General features: G+C 38.6%; 2 protein-coding genes across 3 annotated transcripts in view; one reads left to right on the forward strand and one right to left on the reverse strand.

The window, feature by feature from the left end:
* LEPR (leptin receptor) overlaps positions 1-20776 on the reverse strand; it is a 95565-nt gene that overhangs the window by 22346 nt on the left and 52443 nt on the right. For both annotated transcript variants that reach the window (XM_045291732.1, XM_004699363.2), the window contains exons 7-11: positions 17505-17649; positions 8811-9101; positions 8539-8656; positions 5430-5629; positions 3342-3490 (exon numbers count right to left, since the gene is read on the reverse strand). In XM_045291732.1, coding sequence (XP_045147667.1) covers positions 3342-3490; positions 5430-5629; positions 8539-8656; positions 8811-9101; positions 17505-17649 — 903 coding nt within the window. The remainder of the gene's footprint in view (positions 1-3341; positions 3491-5429; positions 5630-8538; positions 8657-8810; positions 9102-17504; positions 17650-20776) is intronic.
* Positions 15849-16952, forward strand: LOC105978268 (39S ribosomal protein L42, mitochondrial-like). Its single transcript, XM_045291994.1, has 2 exons — positions 15849-16276; positions 16844-16952. The coding sequence occupies exons 1-2, from the start codon at positions 15849-15851 to the stop codon at positions 16950-16952; spliced, it is 537 nt and encodes a 178-aa protein (XP_045147929.1).

Here is a 20776-nt window from a genome sequence, read left to right on the forward strand (position 1 = left end):
ATGACCCAAGACAAGATGAGTTGTGTGATGATGTCAAGAACTTCATACATGAAGAAGAAAAGGGTTACTAAAAAGAGAAAGAACGGAAAGCTCAAATGGATGTCAGGACAGATTCTGAAAAATTGCTTTTGAACATGTTACTGTTGGTAGGTGCCATCAAATTGGCTCCAATCCACAGTGATCCTGTGCACAACAGAATGAAACTCTACAAGGTCCTGCGCCAGCCTCACAATTATTCTTATCCTGAGCCCATTGATGCTGCCACTGTATCGATCCATCTCGTTGAGGGCTTGCATCTTTATCGCCACCTTTCCACTTTACCACACATGACGTCTTTCTCCAGGCACTGGTCTCTCCTGACAACATGTCCAAAGTATGTATGACAAATTCTTCCATCCTTGCCTCCGAGGAGTGCTCTGGCCTTACTTCTTCCAATACAAAACTTGCATCACCTGTTTGTCAGTGTCATACTTTCATGGCTTGTGTGATGTTGGAAGCTATGTCATTGGTATTTCTAATGCCAGATGGGTCACCCAAAGGGAAGAAGTTTCTACTGTAAGAACTTCCACTTCTAGAGCTTCCAGGCTAAGAACAGGCCACAAAGGACTTGGCTCCCCATTCTGGAGAATTGTATCTGGAAACCTTGTGCATAGCTATAAAGCTTTTGAACATAGAGTAGCTAAAACAAATGAATGAAATGATAAAGAAAAGAGATGGACTGACAATGTCAAAGGCCAGGTAGAGAAGACAAAGTATCATTGTGATATTTGCAGAACACAATCAGTATAACCCAAGCTGAAAGAATTGAAGAAAAACAAATCAGCTCTCAAGTTGAATTACATACTGAAGGATTCTGAGGCCAAATACTGAACAAGACCAAAAGCATCAAACGAAGTAGAAAAGAATAAACAAAAACTTCCTGTATCAAAGAATTGGTTGACCACCTAACATTTCAAGGAGTAGCATATAATCAAATGGTGTTAACCGAAGAAATCCAAGCTGCTTTAGAGGCATTAGCAGAACTAGGCCCCAGCAGCTGATGGAGCACCACGTGAAATGTTCCAACATGCTAAGGAAGCCCTGCTAAGAAATATGGAACTTGGCCAACTGACTGGAAGAGATCCATATCCATACCCATTCCAAAGAATGGTGACCCCATAGAATGTAGAATGTGGAAACTATCAATTTCATTAATATCACATGCAAATATGTTTTTGCCAAAAATAATTTAAAATTGTTGTAGCAGTACCACAGGGAACTGCCCGAAATTCAGGATGGATTCCGGAGAGGCCAAGAATGAGGTATAATTGCTGATGTCAAGTGGATCCTGGCTGTAAGCAGAGACTACCAGAAGGAGGTTAACCTGTGTTTCATTGAATTTTTAAAGGCATTTGGTTGTGTGGATCATAACAAACTATGGATAACATTATGAAGAATGTAAATTCCAGAACACTTCACTGTGCTCATGCAGAACCTGTACAATAACCAAGAGGCAGCCATTCAAACAGAACCAGGGGATACTGCATCATATAAAATAAGGAAATGTCTGTTTCAGGGTTGTATCTTTTAACATACATCTTCAATTTTCATACTGAAAAAATATTCCAAGAAGATGTACAATATAAAAAAGAAATGCTGAGACGAGAGAGGAAGATGACCACCAGAGAAAAACCGGACCAGAACTCTCAAAACCTTTGTGAGTTAAGAGTGAGGATTTAACAGGTAAAGTAGAATTCAGCATCAGAAGATCCAAAACAAACAATCCTATCATGTGAACGAGGAGGGTCAGAGCGGAGATCCAAAGTCCATCCGTAGACAACAGGACATCACCTCACAGAAGGGTCACAAGGAAGGAACGAGTCATCCAGGTTGCAGTATAGCACCTGCAAAACACACATTATTCTTTAATGCTTGCTCCCCACCCCCACCCCCATGATCATAACCCCAGTTCTACCATACAAATACAGCTAGACTGGAGCATGTACACTGATACAGATAAGAGCTCTCAACACACGGAATCCAGAACAGATAAACCCCTCAGGATCAATAATGAGAGTAGGACACCAGACATGGGAGGAGCAGGGGGAGAAAGGGGAACCAATCGCAAAGATCGACATACAACCACCACCACCCCCAGTTCCACAATCAGTACTCATGGAAGTAGCAGTTAAGAAATCAAAGACATCTTGCATTGTGCAAATCTGCTGCTACACAAGACCTCTTTTAAGTGTTCAAGATCAAAGATGTAACTTCCTTTGCGGACTAAGGTACCCCTGACCCAAGCCATTGTGTTTTTGATTGCTTCGTGTGCATGTGAAAGCAGGATAATGAATAAGGAAAACTATAGAATAATTGGTGGATTTGAATTATTGTATTGTCGAAGAATATTGAAAACACCATGGACTGCCAGAAGAATGAAAACATCACTCTTGGAAGAAGTACAGGCAGAATATCCCTTAGAAGAAAGAATGGCAAGACGTTGTCTCATATACTTTGAACATGTTATCAGGAGAAATGAGTCCTGGGAAAAGGATATCATGCATGGTACAGGATCAGTGCAAGAGAAGGAAGCCCCAGAAGGGTCGCAGGTAGAAGAGCCAGTCAGGGTGCAGTGTAGCCACTTTCCTCTAGTTCTTAAATGCTTCCTCTACCCCCTCCCCCCACTATCATGATCCCAATTCTACCTTACAAATCCGGCTAGACCAGAGCATGTACACTGACACAGAAAGGAAATGGAAACACAGGGAATCCAGGACAGATGACCCCTTCAAGACCAGTGGTGAGAGTGGCGATACTGGGAGGGTGAAGGGAAGGTAGGGTAGAAAAGGGGAACCAATTACAGGGATCTACATATAACCTCCTCTCTGGAGGACAGACAACAGAAAAGTGGGTGAAGGGAGACATTGGACTGTGTGAGATATGACAAAATAATAATAATTTATAAATTATCAAGGGTTTATGAGGGAGTGGGGAGCGAGGAGGGAGGGAAAAAATGAGGAGCTGATACCAAGGGCTCAAGTAGAAGGCAAATGTTTTGAGAATGATGATGGCAACAAATGTACAAAGGTGCTTGACACAATGGATGTATGCATGGATTGTGATAGAGTTGTGCGAGCTCCCAATAAAATTATTTTTTTAAAAGTTCTTCAGGAAAAAGATGCACAGTCTGCTTCTATGAAGATTACAGCCTTAGCGACGCCATTGGGCAGCTCTGCTCTGTCGTACACGGTCTCTGTGAGTTGGGATTGACTCTGTCAACAGGTTGGGTTTGGGTTTGGGTTTTGTACATCTGTGAGGTGGAGAGAGGGCTACCGAAATCTCTAGATCTAAGGTAATTATACCTTCCAGTGCACTTCTTTTCCTCTTAAACCATAGCGAATCTGGAACTGAAGATTGTTCTCTGGAAAGAAAGGCTTTTCCCAAGAGACTTTTAATAAGCCAACGTGTACAGTGATTTCTGCTTTCACACTGGATGGAGGCTGGGGTTTCACTAGAAATTTGAAAAACAGTATTATGCAACAGTAATTTAAGTAGTAATGACTAAAGAACATTTTAAGGTGTTATAACTTCACGCCTTGTATTTATAAAGCAATATCGTTTACAAAACTTTCTCTGCTTCCTATGATACATGAGCCAGAACTATGTTTTGCCTAAAATGTGACTGAAAATTGGCATGTTTTCCATGTGTCTCTGTAAGTATGACCTGACTAGAAATATGCCAGTGATTTTAAAAAAAGCAGTAACAAACTCTGTTACATAGAACTTCGATTAAAGGCCAAAAAAATGTGTATTGCATCTATCTCTGAACATATAGCTTCAAATTCTGCTGCTGCTTAAGTATGTCTAGGTCAAGGTCAGAAATCATCTTTCACAGTGAAAACTGAATTCTCTATAATATGATAAAAATAGGTTCTTAATGGCAGAGTCAGAAGAAAAGATGCCCCGAATAACAAGTACATTTTTAAAAAATAACTTTTTAGTAATAAATATATAGTGTGAACACCTGTTTAAAGATGCAATATGAAAATCACGGAATGATTTTTTAAAGGCTGTCTTTCATACTTTCTCACTCTTCACTATTCAAAAATTTCCCAAGTTTTTATGTTTTCCTTTAAGGGCCATTCTTGATAATAAAAGCTCAAAGGAACTGTGAAACAGAAGTCCCCAAGCAGAGCCCCTGTTGTTCCTGATTTCATTATAACTCCAAACCTTAACTTTATTCAGAAAATATATGGCACTCCTTCCAGGTTATATTTGTCATATATTATGTGTAACATATGTAATATATAATGTATTGTTTGTGTTGATGGGGAAGAGCAAGATTGCTCCTTGATACTGAAAAAAATCAATTGATTGGGGCTTTAGATTGAAAAAAGAAATGAAATCATGACGTTTATTCTCTACAAAAATGTTGATTAAAATTCACTGTGTTCTAATTACTTGAGGGAAATGAATGAGTCAAATCTTGACTTTTTAAATAACGTTTTCCATTTTCCCACAGAATAGTTTATAATCCCACAAACATTCTACACAATCATTAATGCATCATTTTCCATGAATTTTATATTGATATTGGAGCGATAAACCAAGTTTTCTAGACTTTCTTAATCTTGTGGTATCAAAATATCTGTGGATAAGAATGTTTTCAATATCAGAGACGGCATCCCTCCTGACTACATCCTCTTCATTTCATTCCAGTTGTCCTGAATGCCTCTGATCCCCCACACAGCCTCATACATTCACCACCGCGGTGAACCGTGCTCAGATTACAAATTCACCCGGAAGACACAAACTAAAACTTTAGACTAAAAATACCAGATCCTTTCATACATTGGGAAAAGAACAGAAACATGCCCATGATTTACACTAGCACTGTTACACTGCATTCACAATAACTAATTTCTCAAATTACTGGTAGCTGCCTGTGACTTGACGGCTGACTCCCGGCAGCCTCAACCACAGTGGCCATTGCGATTCACAGGTTCCCCACTGGCTAATTTTCAGGGAAAGGTCACCAGGCCTTTCTTCCCAGACTGGAATTTCCTCTAAAACCTGTGAAACGCTATTGACAACAAGCAGGCCTTCCCTAGTTGACAGTCAGGTGGTGGCTGTTTGAGGTGCACAGACTGAAAAAGGAACCCAAACCCCGCATCAAAGGAAGAACAGGCCGAAGCTCTTCTGCTCCAATGTGTGAAATAGCACACTGAAAAAATGTCCTTTTACTGGAAAAACTACACTAATAAATTTATATCAAATCAAGCTGGAGAACTAAGGCTAATTTCCTTCTCAATTCCACTGTGGAAACAGTTATTTTCTCTCTCTCTTGAATTTGATGTGATCAAGCAAATGGAAACCATACAATACCCCTGAATCGACTCCCATGCCACTGTGGCAGTAACAGTGAAGACGCGCAGCACGGTTTGACATACCCACAGAATCAGGGACCACACATGTCGGCGGAGAGTCAAGGGAACCGAAAGAATGACTGATCCTAATCCACATTGTGTAGCCGGATAATAGAAAGATCGGTTGAAATACACATTCATAAAAGCCATCTCTCTGCAAGTGGCAATCTTTGGATTCGTATGTGGGATGAATTGCTGGGCGATCAGAACAGTAAAGGCCGCTCCTTAAAATGTAAGAAAGCAGTCAATTAACAATAAGCATTAATGAAAGCAAACAGAAGAATTTTTGAGAATTCTGTCTTTGTTATTTAAAAGATGGACAGCTTTGCCACTTCTAACAAAACAGATGTTTTGCTAAAAACAGAATCCTCAGCTATCACACAATTATATGTCTTTCCATAAAAAGAGACATTTACCCTAGTTACATAATAACCCTTCAGTGTGAGGAGCCCTTGTGGCATTGTGATTACACGTTAGGCTGCCAACTGCAAGGTCAGCAGTTTGAAAACACCAGCCACTCCAAGGGAATCAGCCAAAGCTTTCTACTCTCTTAACCCACAGGGGCAGTTCCATCCTTTCGTATGGGGTCACTAGGAGTCAGAATTAGTGCGAGAGAAGTGAGTCACATAGGTGAGGATACAAATGAAATAAAATACATCATTATAATAAGGAGATAACAATCAGTTAAAGACAGAACCTATAGCAAGTTGGAAATCCTACATAAGTGGCAGTAGAGTTGGTAAAGTGTGGCAAAGGAAACAGGGCATTCTTGAACACAGAAAATAGACAAATTTACTACACATTAAATAAGTGATTGAAATCCACCACAAGTTGAGAATATAGCATACAAAAATAACAGATTAACTGAGTGTTCTGATATTTAATAGTTAAAATAATATAACTAAAATAATACCAATTCTAAACACATACATGAACCATATAGTTGAGAAGATTACCCAACTTCTCAAAGAATAAAACTTTTTTTATAGATGAGTCGCAAACAACACACTACCTCAGAACTCGCACAGCATGTATCGTCTGCCTTCAATTAACCCTTCTGTCACTATGTATTTGTTCTAAATGACTGCTGCAGCAGCAATGATTTCCATGAGATGGAAGTCAGAAGACTAGAAGATGAAATCCTAAATTCTTCTGGGTCTCATTTTCAACTTTTTGTCATGGATATTTTTCCTCTTTACTCAAAATTACAATAATAATCGATTATCTAAGGGGGGGTAAGAGATATAACTAAGGGATAAAAGGTTGTCTACCAGCAAATGTAAAGGTATTATCATTCTCATCGTGATCGTGATCAGCATTTACTGCATGCTTACTATGATTAAAGATATCATTTAATTATAACAAAATAAAATCATAAACAAAACAAAGCCCATTGCTAGAGAGTCAATGTCAACTCATCAAATGAAAAGTTATTTAATTCTCACAGAACCCCTATAAATATTACTATGCTCTCTCCATTTTACAGATGAGGAGACTGAGGCTTGGGGAAGCTAATTAATTTTTCTAGCCATATGCATCTAACTTCATGGCTTTTCTGTATATATTGCTATTAGATAAATGATTCACAGAGCTTATATTTTTTCCTGTAAATCAACAACAAAACAACCCATAAAGATCTCTCTTACAAGGAAACTATCATAAAAGAAAAGTGAAAATAGATTATGAAAATAAAATGGCATACCGTCAACAGTCTATTGATTTAAAATTACTCATATTCCTCAGTTGACTGCTATGATATTTTTCATAAATTTTTTAAAACCTCTATTTTGTGTGTTAATAACATACATTTGTGAGCAACAATGCTGAGGTATGAGGCAAGAATAATACTGGCTGAGACAGTTCGAGTTTTGTGCCAACTTGGCTCTTCTATGCTTCTCAGTGATTTGGCAGTTATGTAATGATGTAATTTGGCAGTCATATAATGATGTGATCACCTCCATGTTTTTGTGACCTAGTCACACTACATTTTTTCACATAACTCTGTTTCTTGCATAACAAATTAGTGAGGAGTTATTTTACTTGTATCGGTTGTGAGAAAAGCAACCAAGTTTCCATTTTTAAATGCAAAGATTGCCCTGTATTTTAATACTATGTAAGAATAAGGGTCCTTAGTGACACTGTGGGTTAGGCAGTGGGTTGTTCACTGCAAGGTGGGTTCTGCAAACACACCGGTTGCTCCAGGAGAGAGAGATGAGATCGTCTGCGTACATGAAATGATGCCACCCTGTTCAAGGGGTCGGTTTTATGTGGTTTGGTTTATGTAAGAACAGGTTATCAACATTAGGAATGCTATTCAGTGCACAGAATTTTAGAGTAGAAATTTAATTTTACAGTAGAAAAATTTAGATTTTTAAGAAGAAATAAACACAAGTTATACACATATAACATACAAAAAACACAAATAGAAATTTTCAAATGCAAATAGAAACACTAGGGCATAGTGTTTGGGAGCAGGATTTATATTACAAAACTATTTTGGGATATTTACAAAAATTTAAATGTACCTATCTTCTCCAATCAAAGGTGATGTTATTTTAGAAAAAACTCTCTGTAGAGAAAAGGGAATAATATAGGAAACACCTAAAACTCTCTTTTAAAACAGGGAACAGTAAAAAAGAAACAAGTTATTAGTTATTCTTTATTAGAATATTTCTTCTTATCTGCTATTACTTTTTTCTTAAATAATTTCAGTTAGTTCTAAGAAACCATTCTATATCTTTTAAATCTCTAATATTTTTAAAAATGTTAATCTTTATTCAAATGCTATTAAGCCTTTAAAATCCCCTATATTTTCTTTAAGTCAATTCTATTACATCAAATTAAAAATACATGTAAAATAGTTTAATTACATTCGAGTTAAAATGAAATTTTGAAGATTTCATTCACTACCAAAATGTTTTATTAAAAAGCAAATTACATTTTTTCTGGATCAAGTGTAGATTGTTTTCAGAATCACCAATTTATTTAACCCCTCCCAAACATTCAAATTAAGTGTGTCCTACCCTCCTCTTTCAGGAAGAAGATATTGAAGAATACTATTAGGAAGATATTTCCACAGAAACATTTATCTCACTCTGATGCAGAAAAATAAGACAGCAAAAGTAATACATACCTATAATACCTCAACTGCAAAGTACTTCCCAAAAGTGATTGGATTGTATTGGTTGACCATCTGCAAGTCATTTTAGTTAAGTACCCATCAGTTTCACATGATATATTGATATTGACATCTATTTAAAACACATTAAAATATTAACATAAAGCAAAAACACCAAAAATATTTGAATGAAAACAATTTCGTTACATCTTAAATGGGACTCCAAATCGAGTCCATAAGAACGATGTGAGTGATGGACTGTAAGGAAGAGCACCTCCGTATCTTACCAATCACATATAACTCCGCATAGCGGTGGTGGCACTCGCGCTCGCGGCAGCAGTACACTGCATTGTAGGTGAACTGGCCTCGAGGTTTGGTTGCATTCAAATTGGGAAGAGTAACTTTGCTAACACGGTCATTCATAACATTATACTGGCTTCGAGGAATTTTCTCAGCCAAATTCATCCACCAAACAATCTTTTTGGAAGAAACAATCTCGTTTTCATTTTTATAGATGCAGTGAAAAGAAGCATTAGATCCAGTGCTCGTGAGAATTTTAGGTGGAAAGTATATGACATCTGTAATGAAGGAAAATTATCAGAAAGAATTAATTAGAAAAAATTAGCAGAAAGTATTTCAGAGAAAGACAGAAGACATCATTTAAGGAACTTAAACTCTTTTTTAAAAGGATTTGCAATGCAGTCCAGGATTACATTTCTAAGGGAATGGATAACATTGTAATTGCTTGTTTGTGAATAGTTATTTAGTATCCCTACCACCCCAATCCTCAAGTGAATGGAGAATCCATAAGGTCTTCAATATCTACTACACAAAGATGTTTTACTAAGTAATTATTACTCATCTGGTGGCACAATGCTTAAGTACTGCTAACAATCAATAAGTCAGTGCTGGAACCCACTCCTTGCTCTGTGAGAAAAGATTTGGCAATAGGGTCCCATAGAGGTTATATCCTAGGAAACCCTGTGGGACAGTTCTACTCGCTTATTGGGTCAATATAAATTGCAATTGATTCTACAACACACAACTAACTAGGGTGGCAATTACCTAAAATGTAACATATAGTCTGGAACAGTGAGATATTTTCCATCAGGCCTTGTATCCTCACTCACTCATGCCCTGTCATTGAGTTGATTCTAACTCACCGCGACCCTATGGGACAGGACAGAACTACTTCAGTGGGTTTCCGAGCCTGTAACTCTCGACAGGAGTAGAAAGCCTCATCCTTCTCCATCTTTCGCCTGGTGGTTTTAAGTGGAGGACCTTCAAATTACCAGCCCCACACAACACCTACTATGCTGCCAGGGCTTCATAAAATGACAAAGGGGAAAACATCCCTATAAAGGAAAAGGGGGTGTTCTTTGGTTGCTATTGCCTTGTTGGAATATTTGAAAACTTCAAATACACAGGTAAATTAAGGGAATAAGATATAAATAAGAAAATTATTAAATAAAATTTATAATGCACTCAAAAAGATAAAAAAACCTGGAAGTAATGGTCTATAAAATTAATTTGACTATCCCAGTATCCCATTATGAAAGGAAACACATACTTTTGTAAAACATGATTTTTAAATAGTTTTAGTGGCATATATTTCGCATAGCACACAATGGAATCAATCATATTAAGATGTGTGCAATCATCACCACAATCAATTTCAGAGCATTTTCTTCTCATACTCATTGTTGTCAGCTCAGTTCCCCATTTCCTCTCATCGTCCTCTGGAAGACCCCGGTCTGGTGACTGTCTTTACAGCTCTACCTAGCCTGGATTTCTTCTATGGAGAAGCATACAAAACAAAACACAACCACGCAAAATCATACAAAGCAAACAATCAAAAACCCAACAACAAAGAGTAGCCAAACAGAAAAACCTCAATGTAAAAAAAGCAGAAAATATTAAAAACTGAAATAACTTTAAAATGGATCAAAAGGGAGATCAAAAGAAAAGGTATTATATTTTAAACTAACTACATCAGCCGTAATCAAGTTTATAATGCTCTCTGTCTGATAGCAAGGTTATTCGCATTCACGTTCCAGAGGAAATTCACCGGAGACTTAATCAAAGTAGGACCCTGCAAACGGATGTTGGGCTTCCACTGTCATCCATAGCCTTCTGCAAACCAGGTGTTCGCTATTTATTCTCTGATAACAAGCATGTCTTCCTTTGAACTTGGGTTTGATTCCTTACAATCCTTGGATCACATAGGCTGGTGTGCTTCTTCCATGTGGATTGAGTTGCTGGCGTCACTTAGATGGCTGCCTGTGTTATGGCAAGCCTATGCGGCCTCAGATGCTATTATTTCTGATAGCTGAGCACTCTCTGCTTCTTCACCACATTTAGCTATAGCACCCACATCTTCAGTGATCCTTCATAAGGGCAAGAATCAAGAAGAGCCATGTCATAAGAACTAATTTATCTTAGATTGGGCCTAGAATTAAGTTGAGGCCAAAACCCATTCATATATCTATGGTTTGTATCTGTCTCTGGTTCCTTCCAGAATGTCATTATAATTTTATGTGAGTGAAGATTATAAATCATCCTCCTGGGGCATACGTTAATTCTTTTGACTGTGTCATTAACTTAGCCAATGATATAGAATTTCAAACACTGCGGAGCAAATGAGATTATTTAAGTGTACGCTGGTTTCAGACTGAAATACATGAACTGTTGGCCTGTACAGAATAAACTTTTAAATAACTGAACATGACTTACACAAAAATGAGGGTCTGTGTAAATGATAGGGGGATACTTTCAATAGCACTTGTTAACAAAGGCAGAACCATGCCTATGAGACAACATATTTCATGAAAAAGCAAAGAGAGAAATAAAACAGTATCACTCAATGGGCACTCTCAAAGCACAGGATCAGAACAAAGCCAACAACCACTACTTCCAGAGCCTTAGGAAAGCAGTCGTCTCGTTCTTCTCACACTAGGGTGTTTCAGCCTTAAGTTCAAGGGAATATGTCAATTGCATATATCTGCTATCGGTGAGTTTGATGTATAGTCCAGTTCAATTAGTGGGGTTTCCATATTGAATCCTTCTGGTAAAACATGATTTTTAAATGCCTATAATACTATTCCATACTATTTATTCAGTCTTCTATGGCTGAAAATTTGGTTTGCCCATTTTCCCCAAAGGAACACCACCACCATCAACAACAAAAACAGCAAGTAATTGTTTAAATAAAAAAAATTCTTTATACCACAGTGCATGACAAAGATATCAACCTTGTGCAATTTAAAGTAAATCATTTTCTGCTGATAGCATATGAATGATCTGTTTTCACACATATCTTCTGGGTTATCTCTTTTTTAAAAGAACCTCGTCATTGTTGTTATTGGTTTAGTTATTCAATATAGAATAAAACTCTATTCAAAAATAGTAGGTGCAACTGTAATGTTTATAATTTACTTCAGGAATTTTTACTTTGTATTTCTAAAGTCTTAGAGAAACAGGGGGAAACCCGAATGCTTCAAACTACTAGAGAGTGACCATTCCAGGAGATTCATGGGCATAATCGAGTATGATCCTCGCACAGGGTGGCACTTAAGCTCCATTTGGATATAACTTATTGCAAAAGAGTAACTCGCACTGCTGACCTATCTTCAGAACAATCCACATTTCACTATTAAACTGCTTTAAAAATTCTCAGACTACTTCTTTAAAAACAACAACAACAACAAATGAGCTTTCGTGAATTAAGTTAAATCTATTCATTTTAAAACTCAAAATACTTTCATTTCATCAAATACATAATCAGGTTAGTTGATAAATTAAAGCCAGGCTACTTCGCATTATGAAAGACTAAAATGCCTGCTAAAAATTAAAACAAGTTAAAAAAACCTGAGGTTGGCAAAATAATAAAACAATGATGTTTTTCTTTTCATGGCCAAGGAGCAATACCTGTAGGTAGCGATACAACTAGGACTTTATTTTAAAAAGAAAAAGTCTGTTGACAGTTATGAGTAAATTATCTAAAGGAATATAAATTATAAATCACAGAATTCTGGATAGTAATTTTAAGATGTGATTATTTATTATAACTTCAGAAAGTAGGATTTTAAAATTGGGGGGTGGGGGAAAGCACCTACATTTTGCTGCCAAGCATAAAATCAAAAAATTGCCTAATATGTTTCTCCCCTTTTTGAACAAAACAGAAAATGCAGATAATAAAGGTATTGTATAAGAATTTGGCTCTTTTAATGTTATTTTCAGTCTGAAGCATAGTTAACTATGATATTCTTGGACTTCACATATTCTGGCAAAGGTCCTGATTTTCTTTTCTGCTAAAAATCTAAGACTTCCTAATCACAATAGAGAAGCTATCCAAATAATTTCTAAAGAAACCATAAGAATTCCTTGATTACTAATAGTCAATGCCTCATTAACTTCACAACTGGCAGGTACAGCTTTAATGTACTAAGAAATAAAAAGTCAAACAACTCAACTCAGCCATCAAGCGAGCGGAGTCCGATTCAGAGCCCTTATAGGACAGAGTAATATTGCTCCTTTGAGTTTCAGAGAGTGAAAAACTTTATGAGAGCATGAAGTCTCTTCTTTACCCCCACAAAGAGGCTAGAACTTGAAAATTGCTGCCCCTGCAGTTAGCAGTGAAACCTGTAACCCACTGTGTCACCATAGCGCCTCAAATAAAAAGCAGGTGCTGTAAATGTTGTAAATTAACACCAATACAGCAATTGGTATTCAGCTGGCTAGGGCTGCAACGGAATATACTACAGCTAACAGAATATGGCTGCAACACATCAGGCAACCTCAGTTCAAAATTCAATATAGCTGAAAATGTTTGGAAGTGGTAAACCAGGTGTCCAAATTCATTCTTCAAAAGATCCTCATGGTTACCTTATATCCTTCAAGAAAAGAAGATTACGCCTTTGGAATCCGCCAAAAAAGTCGCCATGACCTTCTGAACGGCCCTCTGGCTTGAATCTGACTGAGCCAGCAGATGCCCTAGGAAACTCGTTTCCACAGACCTTGTATTTGAAGGCAGTCTAGGGAGACTAAGACAAACATCTTAATAGAGAATTTGTCTGCAGTCATTCACTGGTAGACATTTTTTAATAAATCCACACATGTGTAAACTGTAAATAATAAGAACAAAATCTTCAGAAGAGAATAGTATCAGAGCTTAAATTGTGAAAACCCAGTTTTCAGAAGGCTGTGGATGACAGTGGAGCCCAAACCCACTTGGAAAACCCACACACGGATGAAGCCTCTCGTGAATTTCCTCTGAACATAGTCCAGGGATATGAATAGCCTTCCTACCAGACAGCGAACATTGTAATACGGATCAGGGCTGATGTACCTTACTTCTCATTTGATCTCCCTTTGGACTCATTTTAAAGTTGTTTCAGTTTTAAATATTTTCTGCTTTCTTTTCAGTTAAGGTTTTTCTGTCTTTTGCCTAGTCATTATAGTTGGGTTCTTCATTTGTCTGCATCCTGCTTGTGTTTTGCATGATTTTCTGTACATGAAATCCAGGATAGGTAAATCTATAGAGATAGTAACTGGATTAATAATTACCTAGAGGGGATGGCAGAGGAGGATGGTGTGTGGGGCAGGAATGGGAAGCTAACAACAATGAGTAGGAGAAGAAAATATTCTGAAATTGATTCTGGTGATTGCACAACTCTTTTTACTATGACTGCATGCTCAAATTGTATGATATGTGAAGTATATGCCAACAAAACTGTTTTTTTAATTGCCAGAAGGAAAAAAAAACTCTCCCTATCTTAGGCCTGCTATAATAGAAATGCCCAAAGCGGGTGGCTTTCCCATACAGAAATTTATTTCCTCACAGTTTACAAGGCTAGAAATTAGGAGGCTTAGGTTAGGACTGACCACACATTACCAAATGGAGGATAGTTACATCAGATCACAAAATGAAGAACACACAACCTTGGGGGGGAAAAATCCCCTTATGAAATTAGCACATATTTTGGAAAACACAACACCGATTCTTCATCTCCTTGACATATATAAGCACATTCACCCCATCACGTCATCTCCAAAATCTCACTTTCTGAGTCATCTAAATCAAACATCTAAATCAACCTGGAGCAAAATTCTTCACCTGTGAAATCTAGAATATAAATGACAATTTCCCAAGTACAATGGGCAACAGTCACAAGGTAGACATTTCTACTACAAATGGAAGAAATTAGAAGGAATAACAAGCACCAAACAAGTCCAAAAGTTAAAAAAAAAAAACATTAGCTCACAAGACGTGAAAATAATGACCTATCCTCTGGCCCCACCTAGGTAATAATAGACTTGCCCTCGACACTTTTGTGTTGACCATGTTCCCCGTATTCTGGGTAGAAGCCCTTCAGGCCTGGGCTTCCAAGACTAGCAACTCTTCTGAGGCAGCAACTCTACTCCCCCGGCTTTGGGGGGCTCCATTTCTCCAGTCCATCTGAGTAGCAACCCCACCCCCTTGGGCCCAGCAGGTCCTTTTTCTGCCCTTTGGGCATGGCAACTCCACTTCTTCAGCTTTGTGTGACAGCTCTGTCCTCCCACTCCACCTGCAGAGCAGCCAGTCTGGAACTGAATTGGGAAGGTCTGACTCGAAACGTAACAGGTTGTGACCCCTCTCTCCAAAGTCGCAGAGGTCCTGTGTCACCCTCTGAGACCAAGGCAACTCTGCTTCCCATGCCCTTTGCACCAGCTCTGATGAACTCTGAGTTGTTCCCGGGATGATTCTTTTCTTTTCCTGGTGGATAACAGATATAGATAATTTAAGCCTGTTTCCTGCCCGCAGAATTTGAGAAGCGAATAGCACTCCCTCCTTTCGTTCATTCTCTGTCCCCGTTAGCCTAAAATCTGATGAGTTTTCTGCTATGGTCATTCCTTAGATCTATCAGTAAGCGGCTCTCAAACCAAATCTCACGGGCCTCAAGTCTATTCTATCTCATAGGGACCCTAGATATAGAACAGGGTAGGTAGACCCTGCCAGGTTCCAACACTGTAACTGTCTACTGGAATAAAGTCTCCTCTTTCTCCCGAGGAGCGGCTAGTGATTTTGAACTGTTGGCCTTGCAGTTAGCAGCCCAACACATAACCACTATACCACCAGAACTCACATGCCAGTGGATTAGACTCTTAGCAAATGCTTGTGTACCTATGTCTTTGGCAAAAATCCCAGGTACGGAGACAAGATGGCAGTTTCGCAGTGAGGACCTATAAAGGGATGAAAATAGATGCGCCAGGGAGCAGATGTTTCAAACCGTTTCTCTTCATCACATCTTTTGCCATACCATCTGACACTCGCATCTCAGTCCACCATGCCAGTAGCAGCAGTCACATGGGCGCTGTCAACCAGAACTGTCCTGAAATATTTCTTATCAACTCGAAATGGAGTTTTATACAGTGTTTGTCATCAATCTACACAGCCCCTCGCAGATGACCATAAGTGGAAGATGGTGCTTGCTTGGACATCGGATAGCAGGACAGTAGTATGCTACTGCCCTTCTGTGGACATTCCATACGAACATACAAAACCTATTCCTCGGCCCGATCCTATACATAACAGTGAAGAAACACATGATCGTGTGCTGAAAACTAGATTCGAAGTGAAAGGTGAGCCCCTTGAACAAGGTCCTAGGATAGAACAACTTAGCAAAAGGTTCTTTACTACGAAGCACCGTTGGTATCCTCATGGGCCGTATCACAGATGTAAGAAATTGAATCCTCCAAGACAGATTATTTCAAGGTGCTCATTAGGAATCAGAGAGAAATGTTATCTTTTGCCTCATTTTCCACTTGAGAAAAATATCCGATGTAGTCCCTACTATGTTACAAATAAAGTAATTTTTAAAAATTCCAGGTACATGTCCTTAGTTTGTATGGCAGAATTTTCCAAAACTTCAAGCTTTGTTTTCATTTTTCACAATTTGCACCCATTTCCTTTCACATATTTATTTAAGTGGCAAGGAGAAATCAAGGGGACCCTTTAATATCTGGCTAAAAAGTATCATCAGCCAGATATCCAAGTTCACCACCTGCAAGTTCTAACTTCCATCAAACATTCATTGCCACTACATAAAAAGGATAACCCCTCTTCCACTGTCCAATCACATATTCATCATTTTTCTGGTAAAGCCTCACGCAAAACTCATGCAACAACCACGTTTCCAGCAATAATCAGTTACTGGTGCCATAACTATTCTGTAATATGATAGAGATATTCGCTGTAGCCCTCCTCACTTCTTCCTGAGCCTTTACTAAAATCACCATTGCTATGCAAAATTTTATCAGCAAAATCTTCAATGCAATCTAGTCTTTTACTTCTAGACACCTTTTCCTGCCTCTACCCATCACCTATTGAAGAAGACCAAAAGCCTCCCAACTGGACCCAAAGTGATGTCATCATGAGTGGAAAAAATTAAAGTTGTGAAGGATTTTGACTTGCTTGGATCCAGAATCAATGCTCATAGAAGCAGCAGTCAAGAGAGCAATCTATAAGTTGCATTAGGTAAATATCCACAAAACCTCTTTAGAGCATTGAAAAGCATGGACGTTATTTTGAGGACTAATGTGAGCCTGAGCCAAGCCATGGTATTTCCGATTGCCTCGTATGCATTTGAAACGTGGACATCGAATAAAGGAGACCGCAGAAGCATGGGTTTTGAATTGTGGCACTGAGGAAGGACATTGAAAGGACTGCTAAAAGGGCAAACCGGTCTGCCTTGGAAGTACGGCCAGAGTGTTCCCTAAGAGGCAAAGATGGGGAGACTACTATGGAAACACAGAAAACAAGGAGCTATTACTTATTTTTAGCAAGTTTTCATTAATTTCTCTGTTCAAACTTTAAACATAATTTCATATCATCTCTTCCTTTGGGTTTAGTGTCAGAATATGCCCATAATGTGATGAAGGTAAATTCAGGAGCTATCTTGACCCCTCAGTAGAGGCTACTACATCGTGAACATAACACTCACCGTGGGTGGTGAAGATGTAAGGGCTGCTCCAGTCACTCCAGATCCCTGGGCCATCCAGCCTCCTGGCCCGCACCTGAGCCTCATAGGAAGACCCAGGAAGCACGCTGTCTATTAGCAGGGACGTAGCAGAGACCATCTCTGCCACCTGATAAATGGTGAATGAGAAATAGTATTTTAAAGCATCAGAGAATCAAATCAAGGGGAACTGATATAGAATGAATGGTGACCCCCTAAATATGTGTTGTGAGTCCCAACTCCTATACTTATGATGCGATCCTTTTTGGAAATAGTGTTTTCTTTTTTATATTATTGAGACTATATCAATGTTGGCTGTGTTTCAAGCCAATCACTTTTGAGGTGGAAATGAGCAGATTAGACACAGAAAAAGAAACAAGCAAAAGTGGGTGCTTGTTGGCTGAGATAAATACCAAGGTATATGAGGATTGCCGGTGAGCCCAGGAACAGAAGCTGAAAAGAGCAAGGACCTTCTCCCAGAAGCTAGAGTGAAAGAAAGCTATCCCCTAAAGCCCACATCCTGAATTTAGACTTCCAGCCCCTAAACTGTGAGAAAATAATACTTGTTTGCCAAAGCCACTCCCTTGTGGTATATGGTAGTTCTGTTCTAGCAGCACTAGGTAACTAAGGAACCTTTATCAAAACTGACCATCAGCAATTCTGAAAAATATGAAGGAATTAAAGTTTCACAGAGTATTTATCAGAGCCTTGGTGGCATGCTGGTTACAAGTTGGGCTGCTAGCTGCAGTTTGAAACCGCAGGAGAAAGATGGGGCTTTTTTCTCCTACAAAGATTTACAGTGTTTGCAACCTACAGGCCAGTCCTAGTGTACGCTAGAGGGTCTCAGTGAGTCAGCATCAACTCGTTGGCAGTCAGTTGTTTGTTTTTTCGGTTTTATCAGAGCATAATGGAATGAGAGCGAAATCAATGACCAATAACAAATGATTGCATGCCCATCATTAAATAGCCAATGGACCCAAGTAACAAGATTAAAATGTCGATTAGGAAATAGTCTTTACTGAATGCCTGGCCTTTCAACTTTTGAGGAATGCAGCCAAGGTCAGTTAGAAATTTTAAGCCCCAACTGCCATCTGTCACATGAATGGTAGAAAACAATGTGCAAGGGGGAAGAGAATAGAACTCTGTGTGTGCTAGAGGGAAGTATGGAGAAATTCTAGAACCTGAGCCCACTGACCAGCTACCACGAATGAATCAAATTACCATTTCCAAACCATGCGAAAAATATCCAAGAGCCCAAACCATTAATTTATGAGGCTTCAAAAAGTTTATGGGAAAATTGAATAAAAAGATAATGGAATTTTTGAAGTCTTGTCATCTATAGGCATGAACACATATGATTATAATTAAATATATATTTTGCGTGAATTTTGTAATTTATGGACTTGATGTTTTCAATATAAGGTACAAAATTATATCTTCAGTTGGAGTGAAAATGTATTGGAAGCTCAATGATTTGGGAAGAAATATTTTCATGAGTCACCCTCAATGTCAGAGTATATATCAAACTGCTATTTTTATGTTATAAATATGACAAAAAGAAAACAGCCCAAAGTCAAAAATCAATGTCTATAAAAGTTCCCACACCGCATTTCACATTCTCATAACTTTTAAACGCCAATGGAAAATTGGTCTTTATCCGTATTTATTTTTTTCTTGTGATTTATATAACCCTTATTTTCACAAACTAAAAGGGTCTGTCCAACAGTATTCATAGAAACTTTTGTTTTCCTGTGCTTTTTTCCCCCCTGAACTTTCTTTTTTTAATCATTTTATTGGGGGCTTGTACAACTTTTAATTCAATCCATACATACATACATCGTGTCAAACACATTTGTACATTTGTTGTCATCATCATTCTCAAAATATTTTTTTTCTACTTGAGCCCTTGGCATCAGCTCATTTTTCCCCTCCCTCCCGGCCCCCCTTCCTCACAAACCCTTTATAACTTATAAATTATTATTTTTTTATGTCTGTCCGAAGTCTCCCTTCATCCACTTTTCTGTTGTCCATCCCCCAGGGAGGGGGTTATATGTAGATTCTAGTGATCAGTTCCCTCTTTCTACCCCATATTCCCTCTACCCTCCCAGTATTGCCGCTCTCACCACTGGTCCTGAGGGATTCATCTGTCCTAGATTCCCGGTGTTTCCAGTTCCTATCTGTACCAGTGTCCATCCTCTGGTCTAGCCAGATTTGTAAGGTAGAACTGGGATCATGACGGTGGGGAGGAAGCATTAAAGAACTAGAGGAAAGTTGTATGTTTCATTGTTGCTACACTGCACCCTGACTGGCTCGGCTCATCTCCTCTCCGTGACCCTACTGTAAGGGGATATCCAGTTGTCTACAGATGGGCTTTGAGTCCCCACTCCGCACTCCCCCTCATTCACAGTGATATGATTTTTTTGTTCTTTGATGCCTGATACCTGATCCCATCTATACCTCATGATCACACAGGCTGGTTTGCTTCTTTCATGTGGGCTTTGTTGCTTCTCAGCTAGATGGCTGCTTGTTTATCTTCAAGCCTTTAAGAACCCAGGCACTCTATCTTTTGATAGCCGGGCACCATCAGTTTTCTTCACATTTGCTTATGCACCCATTTTTTCTTCAGCGATCATGTCAAGAAGGTAAGCATCATGGAATGCCAGTTTAATAGAACAAAGTGTTATTGCATTGAGGAAGTACTTGAGTGGAGGCCCAATGTCCATCTGCTACCTTAAAATAAACCTATAAATATATGCACATAGATATATTTCCCCATCATCATATATATATTTACATATGCACATGCCTGTATTTAAGGCCTCTATAAATGCCCTTTGCCTCCTAGTTCTTTCCTCTATTTCCTTTTACTTCCCTCTTGTCCCACTATCATGCTCAGCCTTCATGTGGGTTTCAGTAATTCCTCTCGGTTACATTACCCTTGATCAAGCCTTACCAGGTTTCTTACACCCTCCTCACCACCGGTTTTGGATTCCCTTGTCCCTAGGTTTGTTAACACCACTTCCTTTCCCCCACCTCCCCCTCTCCCATGTCATGTCCCCCCAGAACATAGAAACTTTTATAAAACAAAAATATCAAAATGTGAAGCTATAGTTTCTTGATACAGCCTCCATCTAGATCTGCATACTTCTGAAGGTGGTGTTTCAACCTCTTTATCCCTTCCCCAAAGAATTCCACACATTTTTATGTCCACCATGCACTGGCAGTTTTGGGATAATCAAAACATGTTCTTTTTACAT

Source organism: Echinops telfairi, unplaced genomic scaffold (assembly GCF_000313985.2).
Source record: "Echinops telfairi isolate 266 unplaced genomic scaffold, ASM31398v2 ScPeMD7_443;HRSCAF=831, whole genome shotgun sequence".
Lineage (NCBI taxonomy): Eukaryota > Metazoa > Chordata > Mammalia > Afrosoricida > Tenrecidae > Echinops > Echinops telfairi.